The sequence below is a fragment of the Fusarium coffeatum genome (assembly GCF_003316985.1).
Source record: "Fusarium coffeatum strain FIESC_28 chromosome Unknown BRIP53273_contig_328, whole genome shotgun sequence".
Lineage (NCBI taxonomy): Eukaryota > Fungi > Ascomycota > Sordariomycetes > Hypocreales > Nectriaceae > Fusarium > Fusarium coffeatum.
Genome location: NW_022158117.1, coordinates 15,005 through 32,421, shown reverse-complemented (window position 1 = coordinate 32,421; position 17,417 = coordinate 15,005). Strand labels below are relative to the sequence as shown.

The 17,417-nt window shown below is 47.6% G+C and overlaps 7 protein-coding genes across 7 annotated transcripts; 3 read left to right on the top strand and 4 right to left on the bottom strand.

Annotated features, from left to right (window-relative positions):
- Positions 1 to 534: 534 nt before the first annotated feature.
- On the bottom strand, positions 535 to 1,494 carry FIESC28_10689 (uncharacterized protein; the record flags this gene model as incomplete). Its single annotated transcript, XM_031164820.1, has 2 exons — positions 535 to 1,228; positions 1,286 to 1,494. 2 exons carry the CDS (start codon positions 1,492 to 1,494, stop codon positions 535 to 537), a joined length of 903 nt encoding a protein of 300 aa, XP_031011112.1.
- A 1,611-nt stretch (positions 1,495 to 3,105) lies between these two features.
- FIESC28_10688 (uncharacterized protein) lies at positions 3,106 to 6,460 on the bottom strand (the record flags this gene model as incomplete). Its single annotated transcript, XM_031164819.1, has 4 exons — positions 3,106 to 3,735; positions 3,787 to 5,252; positions 5,303 to 6,185; positions 6,233 to 6,460. The coding sequence occupies 4 exons, from the start codon at positions 6,458 to 6,460 to the stop codon at positions 3,106 to 3,108; spliced, it is 3,207 nt and encodes a 1,068-aa protein (XP_031011111.1).
- Positions 6,461 to 7,724: 1,264 nt separating this feature from the next.
- FIESC28_10687 (uncharacterized protein) lies at positions 7,725 to 8,798 on the top strand (the record flags this gene model as incomplete). Its single annotated transcript, XM_031164818.1, has 2 exons — positions 7,725 to 8,024; positions 8,076 to 8,798. The coding sequence occupies 2 exons, from the start codon at positions 7,725 to 7,727 to the stop codon at positions 8,796 to 8,798; spliced, it is 1,023 nt and encodes a 340-aa protein (XP_031011110.1).
- Positions 8,799 to 9,148: 350 nt separating this feature from the next.
- On the bottom strand, positions 9,149 to 10,525 carry FIESC28_10686 (uncharacterized protein; the record flags this gene model as incomplete). Its single annotated transcript, XM_031164817.1, has 1 exon — positions 9,149 to 10,525. One exon carries the CDS (start codon positions 10,523 to 10,525, stop codon positions 9,149 to 9,151), a length of 1,377 nt encoding a protein of 458 aa, XP_031011109.1.
- An 833-nt stretch (positions 10,526 to 11,358) lies between these two features.
- On the bottom strand, positions 11,359 to 12,873 carry FIESC28_10685 (uncharacterized protein; the record flags this gene model as incomplete). Its single annotated transcript, XM_031164816.1, has 1 exon — positions 11,359 to 12,873. The coding sequence occupies one exon, from the start codon at positions 12,871 to 12,873 to the stop codon at positions 11,359 to 11,361; it is 1,515 nt and encodes a 504-aa protein (XP_031011108.1).
- Positions 12,874 to 14,064: 1,191 nt separating this feature from the next.
- Positions 14,065 to 15,258, top strand: FIESC28_10684 (uncharacterized protein; the record flags this gene model as incomplete). The annotated part of the gene is made up of 1 exon (XM_031164815.1): positions 14,065 to 15,258. The coding sequence occupies one exon, from the start codon at positions 14,065 to 14,067 to the stop codon at positions 15,256 to 15,258; it is 1,194 nt and encodes a 397-aa protein (XP_031011107.1).
- Positions 15,259 to 15,683: 425 nt separating this feature from the next.
- FIESC28_10683 (uncharacterized protein) lies at positions 15,684 to 17,414 on the top strand (the record flags this gene model as incomplete). The annotated part of the gene is made up of 1 exon (XM_031164814.1): positions 15,684 to 17,414. The coding sequence occupies one exon, from the start codon at positions 15,684 to 15,686 to the stop codon at positions 17,412 to 17,414; it is 1,731 nt and encodes a 576-aa protein (XP_031011106.1).
- Positions 17,415 to 17,417: the final 3 nt, after the last annotated feature.

Below are 17,417 nucleotides of genomic sequence, written 5' to 3'. Positions count from 1 at the left end.
GCATCGTTGCTTAGACTTTGACAGGCAAGAGGGAGATATTGAGACTTGTTTCGCCGCGTTGATGTCGCGAGGAATGTTTCGATGCGCTGCCATTGACAGACAGGGTTAGCTGGTAGCTTAGTCACCCAATCATCACGATCCGAGAATAAACCCAAAAACGGCTGTACAGCAATATCAACGCCATCGAATTACCACATTCAACTTTGAACCCCCTTAATCCAAGTTATTTCCTCTACTGTTGTCCGCAGGTAAGAAAAGTGTTCATGATGCGATTATTGTGTCGTTTAATTAGCGCACAGAAGGATGTAAAATGTCGCATGGTCAAAGCCTTCCAGCCCCAGGTCAAGGGCCAGGATTATCGCAGCCCAACGAACTGGTACTGAAGGAAAGTATCATGATCCTGACGTCTTTGGAAAGAATCTTAATTCCAGAAGTTTGTTATGTGTGAGCTTATATCTTACTTCGTATTCTTCGTCAAATATCGCTGTGGTATCAAAAATGTCCTGTTTTCCCATGATCCCATCTCAACCAAATTTAGACCATCAAAAAGTCCACATTCAAATCTTTGAGCTTCTTCACCCAGTTCATATACCCGTCATCTTGAGTTTGGTTCTTCCATAAGATCTGCAGTGTATCGATCGCAGAATATAGAAATCCCCAAGGACATATTGCTGCTACCATCTTCAATCGATCCATGACCCAGGCGCGGGACTCCGGAGTCGTTGCCGTCGTTCCATAAATAAAGGTGGGCCATCCTGTGGCTTTGAAGTTTGGATCCTCGTCAGGCAACGGTAGGAGCGTCTCGTAAAGATCCTGGATGAGACTTTTGCAAACTTGATCCGGCATCCTGGTGCGCAACGCAGGGGATGACTGGATGATGTAGAGGCACGTTGCCAGTCTGTGCGCGGAACCAGTACGGCAACTGCTCCAGAGAGCTACTTCGTTTGAATCAGGCACTCTGTCCTTTGCCCATTGGAGCACGTCTAGACGTTGTGCACGATCTAGCAGGTTGGTGAATTCAACCAGAGCTTCTTGGCCAGAGACGCTCCCCTGTGATTCAGTATGTAGTAGCTGTGCCGTTTCCCGGAGAATATCGAGAACCTCGGGAGGACAACAGAAGAATGAATTGTTTGTCCTGGAAAGTGTCGAGTTCACTTGACTTGGAGCAAAAGACGCCGCTTGCGTGCCTGGTGTGGACGGGTTGAAGGATAAACTCAGAGTGCAATATCTATGATGGAAATAGTCAGCCACTAGTCTACCATAAATCCGAATACTCTCCACTTACACATAGCAGTCTGCTACTATATAGTCTCGCAATGTTGTGTCGAAGCTGGCATATGGCTCCATCATATTCAAAAGCTTCTTCGCACCCTCAAGGTGAGGCCGCCAACTCTGCCAACCCGATTCGATAAGCTCCGAGTTAATAAGAAACAAGACAGTAGCAAGGATCACATCGGCTCCAATAGTGTCAATATTGCGAAGTGCTTCGGGCATCATTTGTAATCCTTTTTGTTTGGCAACGAGAGCGTCCATAAGCAATTTCTTCGGTGCCTCTTTTCTTGTATATGAGTCGGGACCTAGCCAGGGTCTTGACAAATTACACATGTGAGCCGCAGATACTGCAATAATGATTTGTTGTAAGAAGGCATGTTCATTTGTGAGTTGTAAAAGGTTAAGATATGGATTTCTGTTGCTTTTGGTTTGTTCATCACCGACAAGATCCAGGCTGACTCGATTTGAAACTGAGTTAAGGGTTAGCATGCTAAAAGACCGATGTCTCAAGTGAAGTCATACAATAATTCAAATACCACCGTTGCGAATGCGTCATATCTTGAAACAAAGGATCAACCAATGTCCATGGTGAGCCTGATGAGGTTGGTGATGGGGGTGAAGGAGGAGACCATGGTTGCGATTTATCTTGAAGGACGAGTTGATTTTCTTGAGGTGACGCTAAACTCCATGCACCGGATTCGAAAGTTGGTGTATCGAGAGAGTCTGTTTGCATATCGGGAGATATCTCCGTGACTTCTGCTTCACCTTGCTTCGGTAGACGACACACAGAAGCACTGGAGCTTTGTCCGGCTAGCTTCCCTCGCGTGGCAACTGAGCCGGTCCATAGGAACAGACGGCCATAGCCTAAGCACTCAACCCCCCTAGAAACGCATTTGGTGCAATGAGGAATAGACTTGTCGCAGCGTAGTCGAGCCCGACGACAACTATGGCAGGCTTTCTTAGCCAGAGGGGCGTTACTAGCAGTGATAGTTTCGGTGTCGGGGGGTGAAGATGACATCGGATATATGAGATGAGATGCGAGTTTCAATTGAGACCTTGCTCCCCTGTGCTTATTAAGGCAACTAAGGTTCGGAGGCGATTCGGAATTATGCAAGAGAGCGTGTATCAAGTCAAAAAACAGTTGTTGTTCATGCGCAGAGTCTTGTTGGCCAAAATGGGTATACTTTTGTTGATCTTGTAATCCTGGCTCTCGGTTTGTAAGATGTTTGGTTGACTTTCCATACTCGCAATCCCAGGCTACGGAATGTCGAGGAACTGAGATTGAGGAGTTGATGCCTGATTGTCAAGGCTTCAATCTCGGCTTAAGCGGAGACTTGTCCAGGCATAACCGCGAAAAAGATCTGGAACACTAAATGATGACCTACCCAATGAAGCTAAGTGGCGGTACATTCTTTGTCTTTGGTACCAACCCCAGCGTATGAATGGATGTCGATACGTAACTGAAATAATGCAGAACGTTGACGAGCTGGGGTTTTAGACTCTTTACTGTTTCAATATTCCATTGTCAGGTTGGTGGTTCCTCCTTGCCAGTTTTATTGTCCCAGATGTACCGGCTCGTGATTGGATATATATACACCTGTTTCCAGACCAAAATTCACAGACCCGTCAATGGTCGCGGTTTATACGAGCTTGCTGGAGCGAAATTGTTCATGTGATCGGAATCGTTAATTAATTGAGTTCACCCTTGCGAATCTGGTATCTCCAAAATCTGGAATAAAAAGTCTAAAAAACAAAGAAAGTCCCGACGCTCATTGGGATTCTACCAAGAGCTGTATCTCCGCTATGCTGTTAAAGTCGCCCTACCCTGAATGACTAACATTTCTGGTCACCATTGCAACCCGAGTCGCTATTGGTCCCAGAATCATACATATATCTCCCAAACACAAATTGCTCAACGTCAGTGATTTCCTTCCTGAATTCCTTTGGAACCGTTCGACGGAAGTAAACTCTCTTCGCCCACTTGTACAACTCGGCCCCAGCAAAGAAAATACCAACAGCGATAAACACAACAGCCCACTCCCAATCGATAGGGCTGTGCATGAATACCACACGGTTGATCACAGGAATATACAACGTAGGTGGGATAAGAACAAAGCTGAGAGTGACAGACCAGAACAGGAAAGGGTTTTTCCAGAGTCGTCTTGTCCAGGCCTTGAAACTACCGCCGTCTTCAAAGATTTCTGCAAAGAAAGAACGGCGAAAATCAACTAATTGCCAAGCGAAGAGAAGGAAGTCCCAAGTCATGACTGTGAAAGCTGTCGACCGGGCCGAGAAGACCGTTTCGCAGGATTCGGAGTATGTGCTGTTGCAATCGTGGCCGAGACCTTGATTGTTGAAACCGAAGAGGATGATGACAGAGGAGCCGAGAATACTGATCAGCATCATGACACCGTAGGCTCCAAGGTCAAAAAGGAACTCGGGAGTGAAAACGCCATATTTGAGCTGTGTCTTTGATTAGCTTGATTATCAAAATGGTCCATGGGGGCGACTTACACTCTGAGGTGGCCGGCGGAGAATGTCCGGACTAGCTTGCTCAAATCCAAGACCAGTCTCCGTAAAAGCTCCAGCGACAAGTAACATCCAGATTATTTCCACAGGAGTCATAAGAAAGACAGATACTCCACTTTCATCCTTGAATGCCAGCCCAGCAAGAAGAGAGATAACAAATGCGACATTGGCTGCGAGCACATGAAGAATGAATTTTTGAACATTATCGAAGATTCGACGTCCTTCCTCGACTGCATTGAGAATGGAAGCAAAGTTGTCGTCCGACAGAATAATATCAGCGGAGTCTTTGGCGACATCTGACCCATTGAGACCCATTGCGATACCAACGTCTGCGCGCTTCAAGCTAGGGCTGTCGTTTACACCATCGCCGGTCATAGCAACATAGGCACCACGTCGGTGCAAAGCTTCGATCATACGAACTTTTGTCGTAGGTGAGCAACGAGCGACAACACGAGGTAGCTCGGGCAAAGCATCAAGATCAGCGTCGGAGAGATGATCGAAATCATGAGCTGCCATGACCATAGCATCGGCGACATCGGCGCGTATCATCTGCATCCTTTCGGGCGAAGGAATGATACAAACATCGGCAGCGATGGCCCGAGCAGTTTCAGGATGATCACCGGTGAGCATGTGCACGATAATGCCGGCTTTCTGGCATTTTTGAACACTACCACGGGTTTCGGGACGGGGAGGATCGTAGATACCGATGAGACCTCGGAAAACAAGATCTTTCTCGAAATCGGCCCGGTTCATCGCGGAAGATAGGTCCTCAGGTAGGTTGGTGACAGGTGACCGGCTGGCAAGAGCGAGGACGCGAAGGCCGAGGCGAGCAAATGCTTCCATATTTTGCAGAATAGACTCATGAGCTGCGTTATCAAGTGACACAATTTCTCCAGAGACGTCCATAGATACGCAGCTACTAAGGACACGTTCAACTGCACCCTTAGTGAAGATGTGTTTCTCATCGGTAGCTGTATCTTGGAAGATGACCGACATCTTCTTGACATCCGAGTCGAACGGGAACTCGGCGAGCTGCTTCCATCGCGGATCAGGACCAGATAAAAGAGACATGCGATTCCAGTTGAAGCGAGTCACAAAGACCTGAATAGCAATTTCTGTTGGATCACCTTGCACTTGCCATTCCTCAGGGCCGCCGTCCTTGCTACCTTTCTCCACGACAGCCACATTGGCGAGAGAGGCTATGTTCAGATAGTGCTCGAGGCTTTTGCTGGCTTTGGCCTCTTCCAAGGAGTCGATTGAGTGAGATTTTGACTCCCCTCCGGGAGCAGGCAGTTCCGAGGGTTGGACGGGAGTGCAATTAATGTCGCCGACAGTAGGATTATAAGGTTCGTTCGTAGAAGCGACAGAGTACGTCCCTTGTCCCGGAACCCAGGCCATTCGAACAACCATCTTTCCTTGAGTAAGAGTACCGGTCTTGTCAGAGCAGATATCTAATCCAATATTAGCCAGAATCACAGAAGGTTCGTGGATTGATACTTACTGGTAACTCCACCAAGAGCCTCCAAACTCTGCATATTGCTGACGACAACCTTTCGATCCGCCATCTGTTTGGTTCCGGCAGCCATAGTAATAGTCAACACTAGGATCAAGGAAACTGGGAGGGTTCCCACGGCTGTTGCAACAGCATAAATGATGACATCCTTTCGTGGGTCGAATTTATTGGCTGCCAAGACAATGATAGCGCACAGGACAGCAAAGGCGAAAACGTAAAGGAATAGCTTGGACAGCTTTCGTTGCAGCGGAGTTCCAACGTTGAGGCCGAGAAACTCGCCAATGATATCGGAGGTTGTTAAAAGCCATTTGGTAGCATAAGCGCCGAATGAACTTCTGCCGTTCTCGTCTTTTTTGACCTCTCGTTTCTTCCGTCCAGTGCCCTTGATTGCAGCTGCGATTACTCCAATCTCGGTGTAAGACCCAGTCGCAAATACAACGCCCTTTCCACGACCTTTTGTCACAGTGGTGGAACTGTAGCAGACATTGAGCCGATCACCAGGCCCAGTATCGTCATCGAATGCCATCGCTGGGTTCTTCCTCACAGGCATTGATTCTCCCGTGAGTGAAGCCTCGTTGGATTCGAAGTTGGAAACCTCAACAAGTCTAATATCAGCAGGCACAGAGTCGCCCATCTTGAGGTTTACGATATCGCCAGGTACAATTTCGCTGGTTTGAACCGTGATGGTCTGTCGATCTCGGAAGACGTTCGCTGTAGGTTGACTGAGTGACTTTAAAGAGTGTACTGTTCGAGCCGCTTGAAGGTCTTGGACAAAGCCGATTATGATATTGAGGAGGATGATAATACCTAGGGCACCGCCTTCTATCCAAGCTTTGATGCCGAAACTGGCGGCCAAAGCAAGGATCAACACCTATAGAAGTTAGTCGACGCCATCCACACCACACCGTTCCATCTTACCAAGGTCATGCAATTGCAAATCTGAGCAATGAAGATTTTGATGGGTTTGATACCCTCTTCCTCGCCAAGGTCATTGGCGCCATACTCGACAAGCCTTCGAGACGCCTCAGCAGCGGTCAATCCAGTGTCTGGGTTGGTGCTGAGCTCTTGGATGACGGTCTGCGCGGAAAGAGCATGTGCTGGACGCGGCAAAGGCTTGTTGGACTGCCCAGAGATATGATCCTCCATGATTGGCGGTAATTCCTTGGGCGACATGGTAGGCTGCCAGGCGCAAGGGAACCCAAAGCTGCAAAGTGTTGCGTGGAGTGATGGTCGAAGGTTGAATTCGGGTTTGAGAAAATTCTAATAAGAGAAGTATTCGTTATAAGTCTGCGTACTCAAACTCAAACCGCAAGAGGCTCAAATCATGACCAGTAGTGCCCTCAGAAAGTGGCACAAAAGGACATCGACACCATATTGGTCTTTTATAATGCTGGGTCACCAGCACAGCATAGGTTTCGGAAATGCGCAATTGACTTGACCAGAGCCATATGGGGATGCCAAGAACCATCATACCCTCGTCAGCTAAACCGAGTGAAGCAATTCTTGCCGTCCTGTACTTCGCTTCTTGAGAAATGGGGCTCGGCTTGAAGAATCGACGTAGATAGATCCAAACGAGACCGGAAATCTTGGCAGCCACGGATTCCGAAAATCCCATTCCTCCGCTGTGACTCTTTACCCTCTGCATCTGCAATCCCATGTTCCGATTTTAAGTCTTGATATCCCGGTTCGAAGTCTTAATTTCCGAGGGAATGTCGTGCCAAACAGTCATCAAGCTCGAAATTGATCCGCGTGGGTCTAGGCTTAATCGGTGAACCAAACATTAGCGTAGTATACAATGCTCCTATTGGCTGGAAGCCGATGGTGAATGTGGAAGACATCCATCGAAACGTTCTCTGTGGGTTACCGAAAAGGGTATTTAACAGCGAGCAGGTGTTGACTGAGCAATTGACATTTAAGCTTATCCGAAAGGAGGATCTGTGCTTCCTCATTGCGCATATGTAGACAAACGAGACGACGGTTAAGGTTGAAAGAATTGGCTTCGATCATTAATAGTGGATGTTTGGAGTTGTTTTTTTCTTTTTGTCTCTCCAATCGGTGGATCTAATCTTTTATGCCATTCGTTCTTTCCATTGTTCGTAATGCCAAAGATTGCTCTTTCTTTTCGCCAAGGTGCATCAAACACCGCTTACCTGCATTACGTCATTGTGCCTTAAGAACCGTGATGCTCTTTCACAGGTTGCTGCAGCTGGGCTCGTTGTGCTTAATAATACAGAAATGTCAATCTGACGCCCTTCATAATTGGTAGTTAGGGTAAATCTTTGTTGGTATTTTGGCAGACGATGTGTTACAATTCTTACCTCAGTACGCTTTAAACTCGAACTGCTCGAGGTTGCACATTTCGAATTCCACTTTTTCAAACTGAACTACCTGTGCTGTTGGCATCGTCACCATGGTCAACCTCCCATCGCCTTTCAGGGAGATCGATCGTATACAATTGACATTCGATCGTCCTACAGACATCGAACCGCTATCCCGTATCACAGAATCTTATAACAGCAAGGTTAAGCTATGGATAGCTCGAGAAGACCGCAATTCTGGTCTTGCTTTCTCTGGAAACAAAGTCCGCAAACTTGAATATGTGCTGGCAGATGCTCTGGCACAAGGAGCAGACACCATTGTCACCACAGGCGGCATCCAATCGAATCATATGTGTCAGACTTCTGCTGCTGCAGCTCGACTTGGCTTTGAAGTAGGTTTGAGGTATTCTGTCACGATGAACTTGAATTGACTGTTCCAAAAGGTTGCTCTCTATCCTGAAGATCGAGTGGCTTCCGACGACAAGGAGTATAGATATCTCGGTAACATTCAAGCCAACGATATCCTCGGTGCCGAGACCTTCCCTGCAGACACCTCTGAATCTACTGTCATGGAAACTCTCAAACGCCGCGAGAGAAAGCCATATTTCATTCCGCCTGGTGCTAGTTCTCATCCCCTTGGAGGCTTAGGCTATGCTCGATGGGTGTTTGATCTTCTGGAGCAAGAAACGAAACTCGATGTAACCTTTGATGCCATCACCCTCGTTGCCGGATCCTGCTCAACCCTAGGAGGTATACTTGCAGGACTCAAGCTTGCACAAAAGCAGAAAATGCCAGGTTCCAAGAAACGGCTCATCGGAATTTCAGTCATGCGTGAGGCCGAGCAGGATGTCAAGAATCTGGTGCTCCAGATAGCCAGGACCACCGCATCGAGGATAGGAGTTTCTGTGGATGATATCACTGCAGATGACTTTGAAGTTCACACATCTTACTTGGGGGAAGGATATGGGAAGCTTAATGACTCAACGGCCGATTCGATGAAGAAGCTGGCCAGAATGGAGGGAATCTTGACTGATCCTGTGTATACGGGTAAGGCATTCACAGGATTGCTTGATATTATTGACAAGGGAGGATTGGATGGTGATAATGTTCTGTTTCTCCATACTGGAGGGCAGAATGTTCTCTCGGCGTACCCACAACTCAGGTAACCATTTACTCTGGGCTATCCAGTCTCTAATCCTATCGGGGTGGTATGTTTTGATTCGGAACAGCGTAGGGAAAGGTGTTGTACGGTTCAGGATAGGCTAATCTCAACGAATTTCTTGTTGACCTTACTACACTCAAGTCATAAGCCTACAGAAATCGATTCTTTTTGTTGTTATAATCGAATGACAATTTTGGAGTTCGTCTGTAGTCAAAGGTATGCCTTTGCCTTCTTCTTTTTAAACCCGCCTACACAATATACTTTCGAAGCCACAAGTGAAACATATGTTCTTAGAACTCATTATCATTAGACGGCACTTACAGGAAATCTGTAACCTCAAAAATCTACATCTATCTAGCCTTCAAAGCACAGTCCCATATCTTTGACCAAATCCTCAGCTCCGATAACTATGCCACCCGTCTTCACATCCTCAACCCCAAAACCCAGAAACATTTCATCACCAATAAATCCATGATATTTCTGCTCTTTGCTCTTCCAGCTTATCGATGTAACATAAAACATATCCGAAGTCGATTTCTCAGGATATTGCTTTCTGCCATGAATCCAGATCGGTTTCTGGGATATCGCGTGAATTTCGAAAGGAGCACGTTGCTTGAAAAGCATGACATAGGGCTCATAGACGCTGTGGTAGTTGAAGTATGATTTGTGCTGGAAGATCGCCATGACAAAAGTGTTTTCGTCGTTGGGAACACACATGGGTTCGTCACGACGACACATGGTGAGCAAAAGGGAGTTGGTCGCTTGGTGGATGGATTCGAGATTAGAGGTGAGTTTGGGCAGATACTTGGCCAGACACTGCTCATCACCTAGTGCAGCAGGTGCTAGATCAGGACCGGCTGAGCCATCAGGGTTGATTTGAGAAAATACTCTTTTAGGAGTAATATCATAATGGGTGTACATGTTGCCGCTGGTGTCCCAGAACAGGAAGAAGTTCTTCTCCATTGTATGCCATGGCGCGGGTCGCTGAAGCTCGGTGCCGAGTCTGAACTCACTCAAATTGGCCATGTCGCCTCGCCAGTTGACCAATGTGCGGAAGTCTTGCACGAACTGACCAATACAAGTAAAGAACGAGGTCGATCCGTATGTTGTGTAGGGCTTCTCAGGACCGTAGAAGACGCGTGCATCATGAGGACCCAAACTCATATGAAGATACGCCATCTCCCCATTACAATTGTTTCCTCCCACCGTTGAAGTGACTGGAAGAGTTACTGGTGTGTGGAGACAGGTAAGGGTATCATCTTTGAACGCAGCGTCGCAGACAAGCTCTGCGAACCATAGTGTGTTGCCGCCTTCTTGTAGCCATTGCGCCACGACGATCCATGTGTTGTCGAGGGTTGGATGGGGAATGATATTTGGGTTGAGAGCTGTAAAGTCTCCGAGTTTTATCTCAAAGAACTTCTTGTCTTTTGTATAAAGCGAGAAGATTTCATTGTGTGTTGCGCTTATATCCTTCGGGATGATGCCTTCTCCAAACTGATTGTTGTCTGGTTGGACCTCAGGTGTTGGTTGGGGACTTAACGTAGGTGCCGACTCCTCGATATCTAGAGGTTCTTGCTTGTCTTTGGAAGACTTCTTGAGCTGTGAAGGAATCCATTCTTGAACATGAGATGGAAAGCCAACGGGGCCAAGATAGAGTTTCAGAGCAAAGATAATGAGGAGACAGACCGGAACAAGAAAAAGAACCAGTTTTCGCGAGTCTCGGATGAGCATCTTGAAAATGGGAACCTGCAGATGCAACGCATACAGAAACAAGAGAATATCGGAACCAAGTATGACGAGGTCGAGGTGCCACTGAACGAAGTCTGTTCGATGGTTTGGACCATATCGCTATCTGCGCATTATAATTGACTATTCCTTATTTGAGCCACACTCCGAACAACGAGCAGGGGACATAAGATTGAGAGAGAATCCTTTAGCCGAGGAGAATTGAAGCTGAGATGGGATCAATTCACGTGGAGTTAATGGTAAGCTGTAATCGCGGGGAAAATATCACTGATCAACTGACTGAACCAATTACTGGCAATATCTCACTTGATCCATTAAGCTTTCAGCCAAGCAATCCCTCGAAATCAATGAGAGCTGCCTTGGCAGGTTGAAATTGTGACATTCGATTCGACGTCGACACAAGAATCATATGCATGCCGAGGCTTTTTCTTGTCTGGTCAGGTTTAGTTAGTCCTGCGGGGTTTGCCGCTAGTTAATGTTGGTCAACGGCGCATGTTCCTGAACAGGGGCAACTTTGGGAGGGTTGCAGATCTTAATTGGGGTAGAGTAGCTTTTTGCGGCGTAGGAGAGAGGTTGGGACTTTGGACGATTCGGACGAATACGAGTGAGAGAAACGTTGTACAGTTGCCGCTGTTTCTGGACTCAGAGCATGTGACATGATTCTGAGATTAGAGATCCAAATCAAGATGTCAAGATCGATTCCGTTCAGCTGTAAGTAAGCAGCTGAGCAGCCAGACACGGGAATGCAAGACCAAGGCACAAATGTTACCAAAATTAAGCTTGAATTGTTCTGCATCAACATCATTATACTATCCGTATTAAGCTCTCGCCTGCTTGCTAATTGGATCACCCAAAGCCTTCCTATAGAACCAAGCTGCAAACTTGACACTGGGTGTGTCAATAAACCGAGTAATCACATGAGCTAGTCCAAATGTCAAAGGAACGAGAATCAACTGAGGAACCAGAAACGCCATCTCGAACCCTTTAGGTCCAGAAGTTGACAAGGGCAGTTTGTTCGCCCAGTGAGGAATGTTCTTCATCATGTCTTCATTTTGCCATCCTGCTGCCATATATAATCTCTCGCCAACAACCCACAGAACGGGACCATGGACGAGATATAAGGCGAAGGAAATATGGCCGAGGTGTTGGCAAAACCTCGTCTCGAAGAAGCTCTTGAGCCAGAAGATTCGAGGGATAGAAGCTACCAGAAAGACAGCAGCGTAGAAGAGATAAAACCATTTGTAATCAAAAACAGCTTGCGGCTTGAACCACGAAAGGTAGTAGAAGCCTCTGTTTTTGGCGAGTTGCTCCAGATTTCGGTTCTGGGAAGGCACGCCGCCCAAAAAGAGGCTGAAGACCAATAAATGGTAAAAGATGAACTCTTTGACTGATTCAAGACGTGCCATCCATCGAGGAAGATCACCCTTGTTTGCAAGAAGATCCAAGTCGCATAGAAGCATACCGGACATGAACATGGCGTAGAAAGATCCGTCAGCGATGTACATGAAGTAAAAGATGAGTCCAAGCTCACACCACAGACGAGCGTTTTTCGAACATCGGGAGAACGCCATCTGAGCTGTGAAGACAACGACTGAGCCTTTGAACTCAATAGGTATAGACCACAAGTGTTTGTTGTATGTCAACCATGGCTCGCCACCTTCTTTGAAGACGAAACTGAAGTTCTTGAACTCGTAGTAAAACACCCACATCTCATCATACCAGCACTTCTGCTTGGTCATGATACGCGTCCACACACCAAAGATGTGTAGATATGTGATGTAGATGATCATAGTGAGGATGAGTGGGAGAAACAAGCGGATCCAACGACGGAAGAAGGATGAGGCAAGAACATCGCCTAGTTGGATGTACTCTCCCGCTTGGATTAGACTCATCGGCTTGAGCGATAGCACATAGCCCGAGATGACGAAAAAGGTTGACACGGCAAAATGGCCGCCTGAAAAGAAGTGCCGTATACCAGGGAATGTGGCAAAGTAGTATTTTCCCCCATACCCAAAAGCGTTCTCAAAGAGGCCATCTTGATCAACGATGCCGTGTGCCCATAACTGGTGATGGTGGATATAAACTAAGAGGGCTGCAAAACCACGAAGACCGTCCAAATAGGCTGTTGGGCGAAGGTTTTCCAATGGAGGTTTTGATCTTGCGCGTATGAAGTTTTGAACGCTGTTGAGGGCTTGTTTTATCTTGCTGCCTGTCTGGGCTGGTTTCCAGTATGAGGAATATGTTTTGCTGATGGACCATTCTGAAGAGGAGGAGTCGGATTTGACTTCATCCCAGTCATCGCTGTCAAGTAGACCACTTGTTCGAGGAGACATTGTGAGCAGCCACTGACACACTCAGCACTTGAATGAGAGAATTGATGGATGAAGTTGAAGATGTATGATTGATGGAAAGTAGTCTAGACAAGACACTCATTTGCAGTGCCGTATGCAACTTGAAGAAATGCAGAAGGTCAAAAGCCGAGGACAAGAATCAACAAGACAAGCATGTGGGAAAAAGTGACGAGGGGACGATGCATGTTGGAAGCAGGGTTCATGAGCCAAGACCCACGGACTTTTGAACTGCAGTATACAGCTAACCAGAACATGATGATCTTATTGCGGCATGAGGGAAATCTCGATGGAACTGTAGTACTGGCGTGATTATGAAAATGGGATAGGTCAAATTGGCAACCTTGGAAGGGTCCATAACTAGAATCCTACCGTAAAAGCATCCACTGAACACGGGAAAGTCGGCAGTAATTGAACCAATTCTCTCGATTCGTATTGGCTGGCAAGTCTGGGGTTGGCTAAAAGCTTGTTCGTGCCAGTGCGGGGATCAACTGGATCAAGTGCAGGGGGTTGATTATATCCGAGGGATCACAAGCCAAGATAACCGTTTTACTCTTGAGAAATGGGTGTGAAGGATATTCTTTAGTGACGTTTCTGCAAGGCACAACAAAAGCCACAGTAATTATGAGTTACCAATTAAAGCTTCTACACACGTGCACTTCTATCCTCACTGCAATCTCACCACCGCCATGTGCCGCATCACGAACCCTGTCCAGACTCAGTGGGTTCTCTCTTCCTTACGGCACAATAATCCTCGTAGTCTCTCGCCATTACCCCATACGTGCTCACCCTCCACGATGTGCAACGCCCGGAGGACATGCCCTTCTTGGAAGTTGTCAACTCGAGCTAACAGCCATCCCCTGCTGCGGTACATTTCGAGTCCAACAGTCACATCACATGGGAACAGTGACAAGCATTGATAAGGAAAGCTCTTCATATGCGGGAAAGGATTGGCTGTCTGGTCAGGGTTTCTAAGAAGTTGCGTTTAGCCAAGATTTGTTCTACTTCAGCTCCATTGTGCATTTTCTTCTCTCCTCAGAAGCTCTCTTGTGTGAATTACTTTCTGTCATGGAGAGTGGCTCTCGACGAAATATCCCATCGAGCCTACGTATTCCTCCTCCATCCACTGCCGAGTGGACTGTGACCAACAAATCCGATTCCGTTACCCATATCAAAATGGGTTCTCCTCTAGGCTCCCCACGGCTGGCAGCTTCAACCGCCAAGTTTCGAAACAGAGTCCCCGCCCAAATGCAGAGATGCCTTCCCCTCTACATCTGCTGCGTGCTCCTCCTCTTCATCATCCTCAACTTCGACATCTTCTACTCCATACCCAGCCCACTCACGGCCTTCCGAACAGAAAAAGCACCGCTCGTAACTAGAACGCGCTTCAGCACGTTTCCGCAGAAGATCTGGCAGACGTGGAAGGTCGATCCGCTCAACTTTGAGGATCGTGACTTGCTCACATCCAGGACATGGGTTAACAAGAACCCGGGTATGCGATACGAGGTTTTGACGGATGATAATGAGCTTGCGTTTGTGGAAGAGCATTTTGGGGCGGGAAGTCCGATAAATAGGCCTGATATTGTCAAGTTCTACAAGAGTATCAACTTGCATATCATCAAGGCTGATTTGTTGAGATATATGATTATGTATGCTCAGGGTGGTGTCTACGCGGATATCGATGTTGAGGCATTGAAGCCAGTGCATCGTTTTATTCCCGAGAGATATGATGAGAGAGACATTGACTTGATTGTTGGTGTCGAGATCGACCAGCCCGAGTTCAGCAATCATCCAATCCTGGGCAAGAAGTCAAAGTCCTTCTGCCAATGGACCATCATCGCCAAACCTCACCAGCCCGTCATGTTGCATCTTATCGAGCACATCATGGCTTGGTTAAAGGAAGAGTCGAAGAAGCAAAAAGTTGCTTTGGGAGACATCGAGCTCACCTTCGACCAAGTCATCAGCGGCACTGGTCCCTCAGCCTTCACCCACGCATTGCTAGAGCAAATGAGGCAGAACCACCGCGGTGGAAAGGTCACATGGGATCTCTTCCACAGCATTGACGAATCTAAAGTCGTCGGTCGAGTTCTTGTTCTCAATGTCGAAGCTTTCTGCGCAGGACAAGGTCACTCTGACTCTGGAAACCATGATTCCCGCGGTGCTTTGGTGAAGCATCACTACCACGCCTCCAATTGGCCAAGCAAGCATCCTCGCTATAGCCATCCAGCATACGGACAGGTTGAGGATTGCAATTGGAATGTCGAGTGTGTGAGATTATGGGATGAGAATGTTGCCGAGTACGAGAAGCTGTCTGAGGAAGAAAAGCAGGTCAAGATAGAGCAGGCGAAGAAGCCGGATATTGGAATCTGAACGAGATTATACACGAATACCATGTTTGATTTTGGAGTGCTCCGGTTGGCGTTTAGTTGTTTGATTTAGATATCCTGCAATAGTATGAGAACCATTATACTTGAGAAATGTGCATGGAAGTAACGTAGGTAATTGTGCATCAACCTTTTGACAGTCGTTTCACCAACTACCGAAACCCTATTCTCCCATGACGAATGCTTCTATCAAGAAGTCTATATAGAGACATCCGACCCTCAATTGCTTGATCATACTCCAAGTCAGAGGCCTGGCATCCCTGTCTTGGCGCCAATCCGCGGACCGCGGCCCCGGGAGGCGAACTTAAACCAATTCAGCCCGTTTAAATCCAACCCCGCGTCTCATGACATTCCACTGACATCCTCGGCCCATCTTTTCTGTCTTACATCTTTCACCATCTCCAAAATATCATGTCTTCAGAAACAAAGCCAGTTATTATCGTCGGCGCAGGTCTAGCTGGCCTCGTCGCAGCCTTTGAGCTTGCAGAGCGTAAAATCCCAGTTCTTCTCATCGACCAAGAAAATGAACAAAACCTCGGCGGCCAGGCCTTCTGGTCTCTTGGAGGTGTATTTATGGTCGATTCCTCATACCAAAGACGAATGGGAATCAAAGATTCTCGTGAGTTGGCAATGAGAGATTGGTTTGGATCCGCTAGGTTTGATCGTGAAGAAGAGGACCATTGGCCCAGGAAGTGGGCCAAGGCGTTCGTGGACTTTGCTACTGATGAAATGGAGGATTATGTTAAAGCGAGAGGACTAGGCTTTTTGTATAATGTTGGTTGGGCAGAAAGAGGAGATGGGAGTGCCACTGGACATGGAAATTCTGTTCCTAGATTCCATGTTAGCTGGGGAACGGGGCCGGAAGTTGTTAGGGTCTTCGCTGATCCTGTCAAAAAAGCTGCTGAGAAGGGCATCGTGACGTTCAAGTTCAGACACGCCGTTGATGAATTGATCGTCGATGATTCAGGCCGAGCTGTTGGAGTCAGAGGTCGCATTCTGGAAGATGATGATGCTGCCCGTGGTATCAAATCTTCACGCATCGAGAAAGACAAGTTTGAAATTTACGGCTCAGCAGTTGTCGTCTCTTCGGGTGGTATTGGAGGAAACGTCGAAGCTGTCAAGGAAGCATGGCCTGTCGACAGATTGGGTCCTAAAGTGCCAGAGACTTTCGTTGTTGGTGTCCCAGCACATGTTGACGGGCGCATGATCGGGATTTCAGAGGCTGCTGGTGCTCACGTTATCAACCGCGATCGCATGTGGCATTACACTGAGGGTCTTCAGAACTGGAATCCCATCTGGCCTGGCCATGGTATCCGAGTCCTCCCGGCTCCTTCATCTCTCTGGCTGGACGCAACTGGTAAACGACTACCACCTTTCCTTTACCCAGGATCAGATACCCTCGCAACACTCAAGTATATCTGCAGCACAGGCTACGACTACACCTGGTTCATCCTCGATCAAAGCATCATCGCTCGCGAGTTCGCCCTCTCAGGCTCAGAGCAGAATCCTGATGTCACAGGGAAGAGCATCTGGATGCTCCTGACCCGCGTCTTCGGCAAGAAGGGCACCGTTCCTGTTCAAAACTTCCAGAAGCACGGCAAAGACTTTGTCGTCCGCGATAATCTAGAAGACCTAGTCGCCGGAATGAACGAGCTCGCCAAAGCCCGCAACGGTCCCCTGCTCGAATTCGATGCCATCAAAGAGGTCGTCGAAGCAAGAGACAGCCAAATGGACAACCCTTACTCCAAAGACGGCCAAGCAATGCTCATCAACAACGCACGAACATACTGGCCCGACAGACGCAGCCGTGTTGCCCCACCTCATCGCCTTCTCGACAAGGCTCATGGACCTCTTATCGCAGTGCAGATGAATCTTCTGACGCGAAAGACACTTGGTGGTATTGAGACGAATCTGGACAGCAATGTTATGAGGGCCGATGGAACGCCGTTCCCTGGCTTGTATGCTGCTGGCGAGGTTGCGGGCTTTGGAGGAGGTGGTGTCCACGGATATAGTTCGCTTGAAGGGACGTTTGTGGGAGGATGCATTTTCTCTGGACGAGCTGCTGGTAGGGCTCTTGTTCGTGAGATTTTGGGTGAGGATAGTTCTCAAGCTGACGGGAAGCCGATCAATTCTCGACTTTAGATA